The 16,005-nt window shown below is 41.9% G+C and overlaps 1 protein-coding gene across 1 annotated transcript in view; it reads left to right on the forward strand.

Moving 5' to 3' along the window:
- The window catches only part of Galnt1 (polypeptide N-acetylgalactosaminyltransferase 1), a 79,757-nt gene extending 72,667 nt beyond the window's left edge, over positions 1–7,090 (forward strand). The window contains exons 11-13 of the mRNA XM_051163091.1: positions 1,133–1,231; positions 2,467–2,601; positions 6,479–7,090. Of these exons, the coding sequence (XP_051019048.1) occupies positions 1,133–1,231; positions 2,467–2,601; positions 6,479–6,625 (381 nt within the window). The 3' untranslated portion in view covers positions 6,626–7,090. The remainder of the gene's footprint in view (positions 1–1,132; positions 1,232–2,466; positions 2,602–6,478) is intronic.
- The last annotated feature ends 8,915 nt before the right edge of the window (positions 7,091–16,005 follow it).

The raw sequence follows: 16,005 nt of genomic DNA on the forward strand, positions 1-16,005 counted from the left end.
TCCACACAAGCCAGCTTTCCAAAGTACTTTTGGCCAGAAAATATCTATCCACAGTCTCTTGAGACATCACGAGAGGTATTACTGTCAGATGTGTCTTTGAGCAGTTATTAAATTGCTTTATTATTCCAATTTGAGGTTTTTTGAACTAAATATAAACCCTAAAGGAACAGTGAACGAATAAAAGAAGTAAGAACAAGTTAGAAAAGTTTTCATATAAAATTTAAAAACCTTTCATATGTAAGTACTGTGTTTGCATCATTTCCACACTTTTCTTCCCCCCAGCTCCTCCTGTGTCCCTTAACTCTCAAATATGAACTTCTCCCCCTTTAATTGTTGTACATACATATATGTAAGTACAGACACACACACACACATACCCTACTTGAGTCCATTGAGTGTTGCTCATATATCATGTGTTTAGGACTGACTGGCTGAGATTGGATAACCTATCAGGGGCTTGTCCCTGGAGAAAGCCGATTCTCCCTCTCTATCGCTCTTCATCTACAAGTGGGACCTTGTGACATTTCCCCCATCTGCATTGGCACGTCAGCTGGTTGTCTTTATGCAGGTCATGTTTAGGTGACCATATTGTTGAAATGTCATTGGTGCAACTTGCCTCTCATATATAGAAGATACTATCTTGAGCAGGAGCCCTGGTCCTCTGGCCATTAAAGTCTTTCTGCTCCTTTCATGATGTTCCCTGAATCTTTGTTGTAGGACTTATGTTATATCAATTGGGACTGAACATCGCAGTGTGTTTTTGGTGTTTAGACCAGTTGTGCCTTTCTGTGATGGTGCCATCTGCTCAAAAAGAAATTTCTTTAATGGGAGCTGAGAGCTACCCAGATAAGTATTTGGAATGTAGTTAGAAATAACACTGGGTTAGGAACGTGGTAGTCATAGGTTCTCGTCTCATCTAGAGTGTGTGTGGGTGGCTAGGTCTTTACTGTACCAGGGATGCGTTCTCTCCTATCAAGTGGGCCTGCAGTCCACTTAGACAGCTGTTATTTACACCCAGGATATAAATACCACTAAAGAAATAATAAAGGAGTGACTTTCAGTGTATCTGTATGTACCTCTCCTCTAGTTAAGCTCCAGCATTCTAACTCCTGATGTCGTCATTGTCCCACAGATACGAAACGTGGAAACAAATCAATGTCTAGATAACATGGCTAGAAAAGAGAATGAAAAGGTTGGAATTTTCAATTGTCATGGTATGGGAGGTAATCAGGTAAGTGTCTTAGGTAAACTTTTAAAACAGATAGCTTGGGCTGGAGAGATGGCTCAGCAATTAAGAGCATTGCCTGCTCTTCCAAAGGTCCTGAGTTCAAGTTCCAGCAACCGCATGGTGCCTCACAACCGTCTATAATGAAATCCGGTGCCGCCTTCTGGCCTGCAGGTGTATATATGCAGGCAAAGCATTGTATACATAATAAATAAATCCTTTTTTAAAAAAAAACAGATAGCTTTTAATTTGGTTTATTTTGCTCTCTTAATCCCATAACATTATTCAGGGGACATTTTTATATCTTTAAAGAAAAAAATAATCGGGCTGGAGAGATGGCTCAGAGGTTAAGAGCACTGACTGCTCTTCCAAGGGTCGTGAGTTCAATTCCCAGCACCCACATGGTGGCTCACAACCATCTATAATGAGATCTGGTGTCCTCTTCTGGCTTGCAGGCAGGATATTGTATACATAATAAATAAATCTTAAAAAAAAAAAAGAAAAAGAAAAAATAATCAAGAGTATTAGGTGAAGGGTGCTTTCAATCTGATTATTGATTGAGGCTGTGTAGCCTTGGCTAGCTTACAATTTGCAGCATAGAGTAGGATGGCCTTGAACTCAAGAGATCTACCCGCTCCTTCTAATGATAACCCACGCCCGGAGACAGGGTTTCTCCGTGTAGTTCTGTCTGCCTTGGAATTCACTCTTGAAACCAGGCTGGCCTTGAACTCACAGAGATTCACCTGCCTCTGCCTTCCAGAGTGCTGCAGTTACAGGCACGCACCACATAGCCAGCTTTTAATGATTTTTTTTCTCTTAATAAAAGATTGTAAAGGCCCCTATGACAACTGAATTAACATTGCTGAGCACAAAGTTTGTTTAGTTATTTTTAGAAAAACAAATCACTACCCTTAATAATATGCTCAGGCTACAGAGAGCTAAGTGGTTTTTACTTTCCTCTGTGTAAAATTGGTGTAGCTTTTGAATCTTTCCATTACTTTAACAATGTACAAAAGTCGTGTCTTGAAATAGTTCCAGGTTATTTCAGTGTAGCCCAGAGGAAATGTAAATTTGAGCTTTGGTGTGTATCTATTTGCTTATGTGCTCCCCTGTGTCTGTTGAAGCTAATTCCTGATGTTTTCATTGTCTCATGGCTACACTGTAGAAATATTGCCGTATAAAATTCTGACTTACTTTCTTCTTAGTTTTAAGGCTTACACTGATTCATGTTTGCTTTTCAGGTTTTCTCCTACACTGCCAACAAGGAAATTAGAACAGATGATCTTTGTTTAGACGTTTCCAAACTTAATGGCCCTGTTACCATGCTCAAATGCCACCACCTAAAAGGCAACCAGCTCTGGGAGTATGACCCAGTGGTGAGTTACCCAGTTGCCTATGGGAAGGAAAGCTACAGCATGTCACTGGGCACATTGACATTTTGTAGCTAATGTGTTAATAGTAACTAGCATCGTTAATACAGCTTCAGATGTGGTCCACATCTTCTCTTCTTGTTTCTAGATGTGTGCTATTCCTATTACGGGTGTAACTGTCCCCTGCCTTGAAGTGTGTACAATATCTATTTCTTTACAGTAGTTGCCAGTGGCACAGCCATTGTGACAACCAACGGAGTTTTAAATGAAGGAGCTCCTTATTTTCAATGTGTTGGCATGTAACAGGGTATTAGGTAGGTAGTAGCTTCATCGAGTAGATGATGTTTTTCTTAGGTAGGTAAGTCTCCAGGTAAGGGGTTTCAGGTGTGGATTGGGTTCACTCTGATAACTGTAATCTCGGCTCTGAAAGAAAGGAGGATGGACTGTTTACTGCCACATATGTTACTCTTTTTCAAGAAAATAATGCTCTTACTAAGCTGTTCTAATTTCTTGGAAGTTGTAGATTTTTCCTGTAGTGGACCCACAGCTGTAAGAAAGACAGGGAAAGCAAGTGCTTGGGTTTTTTGTCTTCAGAGTGTGAGGTGGCCAAGACACAGAGAGTGGGAATGGTGTTGGCTAATCAATCTACTGCCTGCCACAGAGAGTATGGGAAAAGTGGATGTTCAGTTAGAAATGTAGAAGGCTAGAGATGGTTTCAAGTATTTTAAAAAGCAAAGCAAAACAAAACAAACAAAAAACCTAGTTGAACATGTGAAAATTTAAAACTTCCAGATCACCTTGCAAAGTTGCTTTTCCTGGGATAAAACTAACAATGTCTTAGGCTAGTTTCTCACAGAAGCAGACTCCAGCTAAAGCTGACTATTTGCGATGTTTACTATCGAGCATTTCTAAATAAATAACTGGGAAAGGGAAAGCGTAGGGTAGCGAGCTTGCTAGCCCAGTAGCCTGAGCAAACTCTGGAGGGGGAGCATCAGAATTGTCCTGCTTTCATCCATCAAAACATAACAATAGGAAAGAGAATGCAACATTTGTGTCAGTGATCCACAATAGCAGCCTCAAGTCATGAAAATTTAGATTGCAAAAGTACCCTAAAAATGATATCCAGGATTCTGTTTCATGTGTAGAAGTTAATTGCCCCTGGCCACACAGTGGATAGATACTATAAATTTGATCTCAGACCTGGGTTTTCTCTCTCTCCTTTTTTTTTTTTTTTTTTTTTTTTTTTTTTTTAGTTTTTCAAGACAGGGTTTCTCTGTGTAGCCTTGGCTGTCCTGGACTTGCTTTATAGTCCAGGCCTTGAACTCACAGTGATCCACCTACTTCTGGCTCCAAGTGCTGGGATTAAAGGTATGCGCCACCACACCCAGCAGACCTGGGCTTCTTTTTTTTTTTTTTTTTTTTTTTTTTAATTCATTCATATTACGTCTCAATTGGGTAGCCCTTCCCCTGTTTCCTCCCATTCCTCCCTCCCTCCCTCCCTCCCTCCCTCCCAGACCTGGGCTTCTTGATCCCAGGTCTTCATTTAGTGCCCTACTGTTTTTAATTAAATTTACATTTCTATGCATGTTAAATTTTGTCTCTGATGTGTGCTGTAGAGATTTATAGTATGACAGTAAGCTCTTCGGCCTTTATTGTTTGTGCTGTCTCTTCTGGAATTGAGACCCATTTACATTTAGAGACTGGAGGCAGAAGTAGATGACTGTTTTTCTATATTGTAGGTAACCTTTGCAATAGTAATGCAAGCATTTATCCTCCCCTTCAAGGCTTGCTGTTAGAAGTGTGTCACTTGCCTGCCCAGTGCCTGAATCATGTTCTCTCTGGAGAGTTGCCAGTGTTACTTAGTGTACAGTGTTGGAGCCTTGGAGCTCTGTACCTTTCTCTAAGATGCCACAGAATATCTAGAGCAAAGTTTGTTACCAGTGTTAGGCCTCCTGGGGGCGTACCTCCTGCTGATAGCCATTTAGTCTGGGTGCTGAGCTCTTTAGTACTCAACATGGAGCATTGAAAAACTAGAAAACCTGGACCTGGTGGCTTATGCCTAGAATCCTAGCACTCAGAGGCCTGGGTTTCATAACAAGGCTTTGCCTCAAAAATCAAAAACAAAATAAAACAAAAAACCAAACTAAGTAAATGAAATGTGTGTTTTTACAAATTGAGGTGCAGTGTAAAAAACCAATATCAGGTTTTGTCGTGATTGATTTTTTTTTTTTCTGCTTTTAGTAATACTGACTAGGAGCCTGAAAAAGGATACCTAACCTTTATAGGGCATTGTGCAATGCTGGATAGGTCCTTAATTGTGCACTGGTTTTGTCTCAGCTGAAAGGGAAGACTGAAGTGACATGCTTGTAGAGCCTGGCTCTCTGGCTGCTTGGCTGTGTCACACTGCAAAGCCCATCCTCAGACACAAAGCCACACCGAGTGGCCTGAGAAAAGCTAGCACAGTCACAGCCACAGCTGCTCTCGTCGAGGCTCAGTTCCCATGCATCTGTGAGAATTAAAGTAGATGATACTGAGCCTCAGGTCAATGTGAGAATAACATCTACAATATACAGATCTATGTGAGTTCCAGGCCCCTGGTCTACACAAGTGAGTTCCAGGACAGCCAGAACTACACAGAGAAACCTTGTCTCCTGGGGGGAGGATGGGGCACTGTTAAAAGAGACATCATGAAAATGAGATAATTCAAGGCTAGAGAGTTGACCCAGTGGTTAAGAGTACTGGCTGCTCTCACCCAAGTTCAAGACCTATCACCCACATGGTGGTTCAGCTCTAGGGGATCTGATACCTTTTTCTCACCTCCAAAGTAACCAGGCACACAAGTAGGATACAGACGCACATAGAAGTATAATACCCACACATATAAAGTAAAGTAAAATACAAATTTTTAAGTGAGATCTTACAGATTTAAGAATCACATTAAAATCAAGACATGAGTAAGGAATTAGATAAACGTGTGTTGATAGCATTGCAGTTACTTGACTTGTTAGAGCACCACTCAGTGTGGACCCTGCACCAGCACGCTGTGGTCTTTGGTTGAGAACACATTATCAGAGTCGTCATGAATCATTATCACTTGAATTCACTCTTTAGAAATTGCCCTAAAAATGAGCACAAGGTATCAAATCTAAAGTGCGAACATCAGAGTAGATGGCGGTATCCCGCCCTGATTACGCAAGCGAGGCACCACATAATTTACCTCTGTTGTTACTGCCTCACAGAGCCCTCTCAGAATATGGGCTGTATTGTGATATTTATCTTAAAAGTGAGAAGGGCCCAGTTGCCAAGTCTGGGAATCCCATCTAGGCTCCTATGCTTTTGTGTGCCACAGCTCCTTCCTCCCCCACAAGGCTGACTTCTGGATTTGATACCTAAGTTTTGATTGACTATACTGGGTCTCGGCCACTCCAGCATTCTTAAATTTTGAGTCTGGAGAAGGACTCAAGTTTCTAAAAGTTTAAGGTTTGGAATCATAGAGTTAAACAGCCTTATCACTGAAAAATGATGGCAGCAGCAGTTGTTTACAAGTGTGTTGGAGGAACCTAGATTAGTAGTTAGTCACTAACTTGGCCTGGAATTTTCTTTTTACTTTAAGGAAACTAAAGTGTGTGTGTATTTTGGGGGGTGGGGGCGCTGGCAGTGGCACACAGCTTTAGTCCCAGCACTTGGGAGATAGAGGCAGGTGGATCTCTAGGAGTTCAAGGCTGCCTTGGTCTATGTAGCAAGTTCTAGGCCAGCCAGTTGCCAGGGCCAAGTAGTGCATTGCTATCTCCAAAAAAGGTGTGGAGGGGGGGGGGGGTGTTGTTGGGGGTTGCTGTTTCTCCACTTTCTAGTTAAGGTATATGTATCCCCTTGCCCCTTTCAGAAGTTAACCCTGCAGCATGTGAACAGTAACCAGTGCCTGGATAAAGCCACGGAAGAGGACAGCCAGGTGCCCAGCATTAGAGACTGCACTGGAAGCCGGTCCCAGCAGTGGCTTCTTCGAAATGTCACCCTTCCAGAAATATTCTGAGACCAAATTACAACAACAAAAAAGAAAGATTTGACTGGGCTACCTCAGCATACATTTCTGCCACATTCTTAAGTAGCAAAAAAGGAAAAGTGTTTTCCTCTTCTGTGGGATGTAAGATTTATCAGCCATTAAAACTCAGACTCTAGCTTTTCACTTGCTGTGAACCAGCCTTCCTGTCCTAGGACATGAGACTGCAAAGTAGCGAGACTGCGCACACTGATGTTTACAAGGCTGGAAGAGCCTTCATCAAGAGCAGTGGCCAGTAGCCGTCAGATCCCAAGCAGGCACAGGAGTGCTCTGGATGGATGACCTTCCACCGCTGCGTGCACATCAGCCGTTCTGCTGACTGTGCCTCATGAAGAAGAGATCTCTAATTACAATCAGTAGCCGGAATATTAAATATTGATAGAAAAGTAAGTGGAAAAGAACTGAAACCAGGTTCAGAATCATGAAAACATTTTTACAGTAAAATTTATGTCAAACAGGGTTTAAAGGAAGTTAAAACAGAATTATGAGAAGTACAATTTGTAATAGTATAGTATCAGATTTCTATATAGATTTTATACCTCAGTGGGGAAAAATTGATTCCAGTGACATTTGTTTTATTTTCATCTGTGATAGTCATGGATGCTTCTATTTCCTTGGGGTGCTGAAAATGAGATGGACGGTGGGTTGGAGCTCCCAACATAGTTCAAATTCCTTTTTACAATATTTTTATTTGGTTAATGCGCTGTTGGAATTGCAAGTTTTAATTAAGTCTTCTTTTTTTTTTTTTTTTTTTAAATGGAGATTTAGTATGCCTGGTCTCAACTGAAAAGTTAGAGTTGTCTCAGTTCTCCTTGGGTCAGCTGGCTTACAGACTGTCTCACCCTGCCCTCCCACCTCCACACAGTTTCTCACCATGTTTTCAACTTAACTCAATTGAACTGATTATGCTTAATACCAAGACTCATGCTACTGTACTACAAATTTGTTTTCACAGCAATAACTTCTCAGAGCCCTGTGAGTCACTTAACAAAAGGCTTACGAAGGAAGAGTGGTTGTTATTTGGATATCTCCAGATACATGTGACGGGCTGGGTTGGGTTTTGTTTTTGTTTTTATCTTTCCCACTCCACACACAGGTGTGCCTCACTGCCAGGTGGACATTTAGGTTAGCCTTGAGTTGTGATGTTGATTTGCTGCTTTTTTAAAAAATAAAAATTGACCGAAAGTGTTTAATTGGCATTTTTTAATGAGAGCCAAAGAAGTGCAGCTATGATTCCATATTACAGTCCTGCACTTCCTACGTTCCATTTTGTTAATTGATTTTCTTTACTCTGGTTTTTAGTAACAGAATCAAGTATTAAAAGTTGCTGTTGATTAAAGTTTACTTTTGATTTCACAGAAATTTCATTGTGCCATTTGCCCATAGCAACCCATTGGCCGAAGTGCATACCCTCTGCTCCTTATTTGCCAGGTTATATTTAGTGGTATTCTTTCCTTTGGTTATCAAAGACTCAGTCTCAGTACCAGTGACATTTGCCCGTTGTGTACACGCCATTTTCATCATTCATCCATTCAGCATCAAACATATGGCTGCAGACACTCCCTGTGCAATCCAAACTGAAGCAGGTGTTGGCTGGAATACTTTCTCTCCTCTGTGAGCTATATTCTATCTCCAGTGGACACAAGGTTTGAACAGTCAGATGTCTAATAAATTATTTTCACGCTCAGAATTTCAGATGTTTGTACCCTAACATAGATGGTCTTATTCCTTATTGTAAAAATTTAACAGCCTTGTGATTTTAAGATTTTGTCTCACTTTGGAAGTGGGGAGATGTGAATGACTTAATTCATGGGTACTTTTAGAACCTATTAGATAATCTCATTGCCTTTATTTTTCTAATTAAAATATTCCTAAATACTTTGAAAACATAAAGTACTCCTGAGTAGTTGTGCCTTACATTGGTTTTACTTGAAGGTAAATGGATCCTTTCACCATGCCTGAATGTGAATTAGGCAGATGTTCATCTCTATCGGAATCAAATTGAGAAGAAAAGCAGTGGAAAAAATAATTAAAGGATGAGATTGGCTTCTTTTGACCAGTGAAGTATTCAGAAGTGTAACAACTAAAGATGTGTTTTGTTTTTATGTTTATAAGACTCGGCAGGCCAGACTAGCCTCAGACTCATAGCAGCCCTCCTGCCTCAGCCTCCATCCAAGTACTGGGGTTAGAAGCACGGACCTCCGAACTTGCCAAGATAAATTTGAATCTCACAGATCTTTTCACTCACACCATTCACAGTCTTTTTTGAATGTTTCTCAGTCCTAATTGGTATCTTGATAAATGCCGTTTTGTTCACCATCCTGCCATGTACTCACTTCCTTGTTGTTTTAGCTGGAAAACAGTCCTTTGTAAGGACTTGGTGCTCCCCTCATCTTCTGAGAATCACACCAAAGTTAGTTGAACTCCTCAGCTAACATATTCTTTAGAGATGGTATTTAGAAGGCAGTGGTTCTAGAGTGCTCCTAGAGCAGGTGTACAGAAGAAAGGTGCTTGGTTCTTTTTGGAAGCTAAAGATGTTTGGAAGTGCTTAGCTCATCTTCTGTTCTCTGATTTCTTGAGTATTAAAGAGCATTTGGCTTGGTAAATTAGGATTGTTCTTTCAGAGTATGAGGCTGATATGCAAGACTCAACAGTATGTGTATACATTAAAGTAGTTCTGAGTTTCAGGTATGCACTTACAATACCATTAAGGAGGTCAAGATGCCTAGGAAGAAGGTAGTATCCCTCTACAACTGTAGAAACATGCTGAGGAAAACTAGAGAGCAGACGGTGAATAGACCTTACTCATGCAAAGGTTTCATAATGCTGAGATGCCAGTTGCCAACAAATTGGTCTCTAGATTCACAGACCAAAAGTTTCCTAAGGCTTTTTTTTTTTTTAGAGATTGTGTGTGTGTGTGTGTGTGTGTGTGTGTGTGTGTGTGTGTGTGTGTGTGTGTGTGTGTGTAAATGTAGAACAGCCAAGATAATGTTGAAGAAAAATTAAATTGGGAGGCCTTTCATTTCTCATCAAGGTTTGCTCTGGAACTTTCTACAAGTACAAGGGTGGTAATAGAGTAGGAGAAACAGGTAAATGATAGAAATAGCCTTGGGGGGGGAGGTTAGCAAAAACTTCAAGCAGTTAATTTAGGAAGAAAGATCTTCCTGCTGGAACTGAGGTGGTAGTGTTCTGTTTGGTTTTGTTTGTTTGTTTGTTTGTTTTGAGGCAGGCTCTCACTATATATCCCTGGCTATCCTGGAACTCATACACAAGTTCTTAAGGGCTTTGATTTAAAAAAAAAAAAAAAAAAAAAAGGCATGTGCTACCACTAACTTCTGGCTGGAGTGAAGCTTTGTGTTTGGTTTGTAAACTGCTAGCCCAGAGGGAATGAAGGGACCCATTTCACAGACTCCATTCCCAAAGCTCTTCTACTGATATTCTTCTTGCCGCTGGACTTCCTGGGATCTGTAATTAGTTTCTTTGCTGCGATGAATCTTTGTTTCATTCTTCATTGTGTCTTGCTTGACACACATTTAAATCTAACTTTCCACCATCCAAGATTCTCAGCACTGCCTTTACTTCTGAATACTGTTAGCAGACCCCAAGACCAGACCAGAGACCTAACCACAGAATTCCATTGGCCAACACTTTTCAAATTGTTCTACAGATTCTGTGTAATCCCTATTAAAATATCCCAAGTGCCTTTTTGTTTTTTGCAGAAATTGAAAGCAAATCCTAAGATTGTTATGGAAAAATCATAGGACCAGAGTAAATTAAAGGATAAAGATTAACTGAACAGAATAGATGGTCCAGAAAGCCTCCTATAGTACAATCAGTTGATTTTCAAGACTGCCAAGAAAATTTAATGGAATCGTATTTTTAAGATTTCTGGTTTATAGACAACTAAGCAAGAAGTAATCTCCCTGTATCATACCATTAAAAAACAAAACATAATGTAAGAACTAAATCTATGGCAGTCTTTTGAGACAGGGCCTGAGGAAGCTGAGGCTGGCCATGAGTTTGCACCATAGTAGAGATACCGACCTTGAGCATCTGATCCTCCTGCTTCCTCTTCTAAATGCAGGGACTGACAGGCATGTACCATCATGCCTGGTTTTACACAGTACTCGGTATTGGTTATTTTTTTCTTTTCTTTTTTTTTAAGAGACAAGGTTTCTCTATGTAGCCATGGCTGTCCTGGACCCTGGACTCACTTTGTAGACCAGGCTGGCCTCAAACTCACAGCGATCCACCCACCTCTGCCTCCAAAGTGCTGGAATTAAAGGCATGCACTATCACGCCTGGCGTGGGAATTGAATTTTTAACTTGTTGCGTGGAGGTGCTAGGGAGGTGGCTCAGTGGTTAAGAGCATTCACTGTTCTTCCAAAGGTCCTAAATTCAATTTCCAGCACCCACATGGCAGCTCACAACTGTCTGACACTTGTCTTCTGGTGTGTAGATGTACATGCAGAAAAAGTACGTATATACATAGACTACATAGATAAATACTAGAGCTTGATTCATGGAAGGCGAGAACTCTACTAACAGAGCTACATCCTTATCCCTATACATTTTCTAAAGGAAACAGACAGTAGTTTTCTTGATAGAAAACTAAAAGCACTAAAGCTGGGCGTGGTGGCGCAAAAGCCTTTAATCTCAGTACTCTGGAGGCAGAGGCAGGCAGATCGTTGTGAGTTCAAAGCCAGCCTGGTCTACAAAGTGAGTCCAGGACAGCCAAGGCTACACAGTGAAACAGAGAAAAAGCTAAAAGCACCAACAAGAGCTGGTAGTGCCCTTTGGATTTTGTTTTGTTTTTATGAAAAGATAAATTGAATTCTATAAAAACTTAAAAGTTGTGCTTCAAGAACACCATCAGCGGTGTGTGTGGTTCAGGGGTGGAGAGGCCCTGGGAGTCAACACCTAGCAGCACCACAGGGGGAAGGGGCCATAAAGGGCACCATTTCACTGGATGGGACAGAACACCAGTTGGCCGTATATCTGATAAGGAGGAGTTTCTATCAGAAATACTAGAAAATCTAGAATGCAAGTAGATTGACCATTTATTTTGGATGGGTAAAAATTTTTACATAGGCTCTTCCCAAAGAAGGTATGAAATGTCAAGTGATGGCCTAAGAAGATAATCCAGACTGGTGATGTGGCTGAGAGGGTAAGGACACTGAATACTCTTCCAGAGAACCCAAGTTTGATTTCTGGCACCCACATAGTAGTTCATAACCACCATAACTTGAGTTTTAGGGGATCTAACCCTCTGTTCTGGGTCCTCAAACAACAGGTACATGCATGGTGCACCTACATACATAGATACATATGGCAAATCACCCATACATAAAAAGTAAGTTTTTAAATAAAATATTTTTAAAGATACTTTACATCATTAGTAGCCAATGTTAAAGAAAATACCGTATCATAGATTTAAAAAATAGGATCAGGAGAGATGGGTTAGTGGTTAAGAGCACTTGCTGCTCTTGGGAAAGACAACGTGGCATCACTCATCTGTCTATAACTCTAGGTCCAATGCCCACTTGTACTGCATGCTAACCCAACCTCAGACACAGGACTTTTACTATAGTACCACACAGCTAATGGAAAATATCTTAATAAATGCAGAAGTACACATACACTGGAAGATGGAATAGTAATAGTACAGTTATTTCTGTGACCTCAAAGAGTTTCTATAGAGGGGCTGGCTTAGCAGAGCACTTGCTGTTCATCCAGAGGACCCAACATCACGTTGCAGCACCCATGTTGGGGAGCTCACAACTATCATAACTTCAGTCCCAAGGGATCCAATGCCGCCTTCTGGTCTCTGTGGTCACCTGCATATAGGAGGCATCAACACTAAGTTTTTTAAAAAATCTTTTAAAAGTATTTCTTATAAGATTATCCTTGAGTCTATGTGAAAAGAAAAAGAGTAGCTAAAACAGTTTTAACTAAAATGGGCGTGCCTAGAGAGCTGCCTCAATGGCTGTGAGCAATGGCTGCTCTTCAAGAGGACCCAGGTTCAATTCCCAGCATTCACATGATACCTCACAACTGTATAACTCCAGCTCCAGCGGATCTGATGCTCACTTCTGGCCACTGCAGGCACCAGACATGCATATGTTACAAAGACATACATGGAAGCAAGATACCCATGCACATAAAGTATGAGAACATTGCCTCATTTTGAGATTTATCATACACTTAGTAGGAAGAAAGGACCTTTATCCTACATCGTAAGTCAAGAGTTCTAAATGTATGACCTAAAATTGCAAAGGGCCTTCCAGAATGTATAGGAAATACATTGTGTGACTTTGGAGTTGGTTGTGATTTGTAAGATAGGACAGCAACAATGTGAACAGCAAGCTAGACAGGGAATTTCTTCAGTTGTAAAATGGTGACGTCTTTTAACCCCAGTATTCTGGAGGCAGAGGCTGAGATCCTTGTGGGTTCAAAGCCAGTTGGTCCACACAGATTTCCAGGGCTACAGAGTAATACCCTATCTAAAAATGTCAACATTCACATTTTAAGGGCTGGAGAGATGGCTCAGAGGTCCTGAGTTCAATTCTCAGCAACCACATGGTGGCTCACAACCATCTGTAATGAGGTCTGGTGCCCTCTTCTGCAGATAAAGCACTCATACAATAAATAAAACAAAATTTTAAAGATTTCTTTTTAAATTATATGTCTGCTTGTGGGTATGTGCATGTGGATGCAGAGGGCAAAGGCATCGGATCCCTGGAGCTGGGGCAATGGATGGCTGTGAGCTGCCTGACAAGGGTGCTGGGGACCAACCTTGGGTCTCTGGAAGAAACCCAACCCAGTCTTACACTTAGTTCTTAACCACCAAGCCATCTCTCCAACACCAACACTCAACATTTAGAAGTGATTGAACTGTGAATCGTGTTGATCAGCTAGTTGCTTCTATTTATTTCTGTCAGCAGTCATAACATACATAGTTTTGGGTATATTTAAAGTGATTTGGCAGGGGAAAAATATCCTAAAATTAGCTTAACTTTAAAAAAAAAATGAAGCCTGTATTAACAAGGCTGTGTTGGAACCTCAGGGAGCCCACAACTAAGTTGAGCAATGGCCTTCGTCCAGCAAGAAACTATTCTGTTTGTCAAGAGGAGTAAAGGGAAAGGCTGGCTGCAGAGGATAGAGCTCTTCCCCACCCCCACGCTGTTCTGACTCTAGGATCAGCTCAGGGAGGCCTGACCTCTTGCCTCACTGACATCAAGAACTTGTCACTTCTGAGCTGAGAAAATAACTCCATTGATAAAAAGTGCTTGCCATGCAAGCACAAGGGCCTGAGTTTGAGTCCCCAGAGACCGTGTTTTAGAAAATAAAATATGCCAGATGGGGTGACATGCGTTTGTAACTCTAGCACTGAGGAGGTGAAGAACTCACTGGCCAGGAGCTGATGAGCTCCAGGCAAACAAGAGACTCAAAAGTCAAGGTAGATGGCACCTAAAGGCTGAGAACTAAGGTCGCCCTGTGACCTCCACATGGGAAGTGGGGGTTGAGGGGAAAGTAGAGAACTTCCCTTTCTGTTCTCAGCTTTGAGGCTCCGCTGTGTACTGTTTCCTCTGGGGATTTCAGGAACAGAAAGGGTCAGTGTCTTCATAACTGAAACTGGCAGGTGAACAAGTGATGTGTGAGAGAAGTTGTGAGTCTGGCTTGTAGAGACAGCACAGGACTTGAAGTCAGGTAGCCGTGGGAGGATTGGCAAAACAGCTCCAAGGAGTCATGGGAAACGCATGTATTTAACATGCCTTTTGAGAACTACTCCATGTTACTTTCCTTGAGACCAGAGCCAGCATTATATTTAATCACAGCCTCTAGAGACCTCGCTATTTGAATCAAGAACAAAGCAAGGATGCCTGTGATCTTCATTATGGCGTGACTGTTCAGGAAGTGCAGCCTGCAGGACATGAAGCAGAAAGGAGAGGCAAGCATATCAAGCCAGCAACTTGTTCCTGCTGTTTGTGGGTGGCTGTCATTTATTAAATAGAATGCACACTGTCTCCTACCATTCAGAACACTGAACTCCTTGTCCCCATAGAGCTGCTGGCAGTTGAGGCGGGGAGTAACTAGGTTTAAAAAAAAGAAATAATAAGGGGCTGGAGATAGGGCTCGATAGTTAAGAACACTTGCTGTTCTTCCAGAAGACGTGGGTTCAGTTCCCAGCACCTACATGAGGGCTCACAACTGTCTATAACTGCAGTTCCAGGGGATCCAGTGCCCTCTTCTGGCCTCTGCAGGCACTGCACTCAAGAAAAAACTTTTTAAAAACAAGACAGTAATACTGAGCCATGGAGACACTAAACAAGGAGAGGGGCCATCCTAGGGCAGGGGACAGTTTACTTGAAGAGGGAGATTTGACCAAAGCCCAAAGGGTAAGCCGTGGCAGGCAGTTGGAGGAAAGGCGGTAGCTCTCATGAGCATGCTGGGAGCCCAGCAAGGTTGTATGGGCAGGCATGGTAAGGAGTCAGGGAAGATCTGAGGCCTGAGGATCAGGCTGGAGCCAAACTGGGTAAGTTTAACAGCAGTGGTGAGAACTCTGACTAGGAAGCGTGCTCGTGGGCAGGAAGTAGGTGAACTTAATGCTGCAACTCTGGCCATTTTGTGTGGAAGACCTCTGTTAGGATGAACAGTGACAGCGGGTGTACAGGAAGAGTGTTTCCACACCAGTGAGTGGATTGGACTTCCAGATTGAAGTAAGGGTACTAATAAGCTGATTTAGAATGGAAAAGTTATCTCAGATTGGGCAGCTCCAGTGTAATAATAGTGTGTCCTTACCTGTGGAAGAAGGAGGCAATATCATCTGCCAGAGACATGAGTCAAGTAGCTATTACGGCTTTTGAAGACGAAAGGGGACAACCAGCCAAAGAGCACAAGCTGCCATAAGAACTGGGAAAAGGTAAGAAAGCAAATGATCCTCTAAAACCTCCGGGAAGGAATATAGCCCTATTGATTCCTTCATTTATCTCAGTAAAGCTCATTGTGGATTTATGACCTCCACAACTGGAAGATAAACAACTGTCTTTTCTAGATGTGTGTGTGTGCGCGCGTGTGCGTGCGTGCGTGCGTGCGCACGTGCGTGCGTGCGTGCATTCAGGTGCCCACGGACAGATCAGAAGAAAATCTTTGGGTCCCCTGTAGCTAGAGTTACAGGCTGTTGTGAGCCACCTGATACATGAGTGCTGGGAACCAAACTCAAGTCCTCTGAGAGAGCAGGAGGGGCTCTTAACTGCTGAGCAGCCTCTCGGCTTTTTAAAGTGGCTGTTTTATAGTAATTTGTTATAGCAGCAATATGAAGCTAATACAGTGAGAGAGAGATTGAATCAGCC

This window comes from Acomys russatus, chromosome 20 (assembly GCF_903995435.1).
Source record: "Acomys russatus chromosome 20, mAcoRus1.1, whole genome shotgun sequence".
NCBI classification, from domain to species: Eukaryota; Metazoa; Chordata; class Mammalia; order Rodentia; family Muridae; genus Acomys; species Acomys russatus.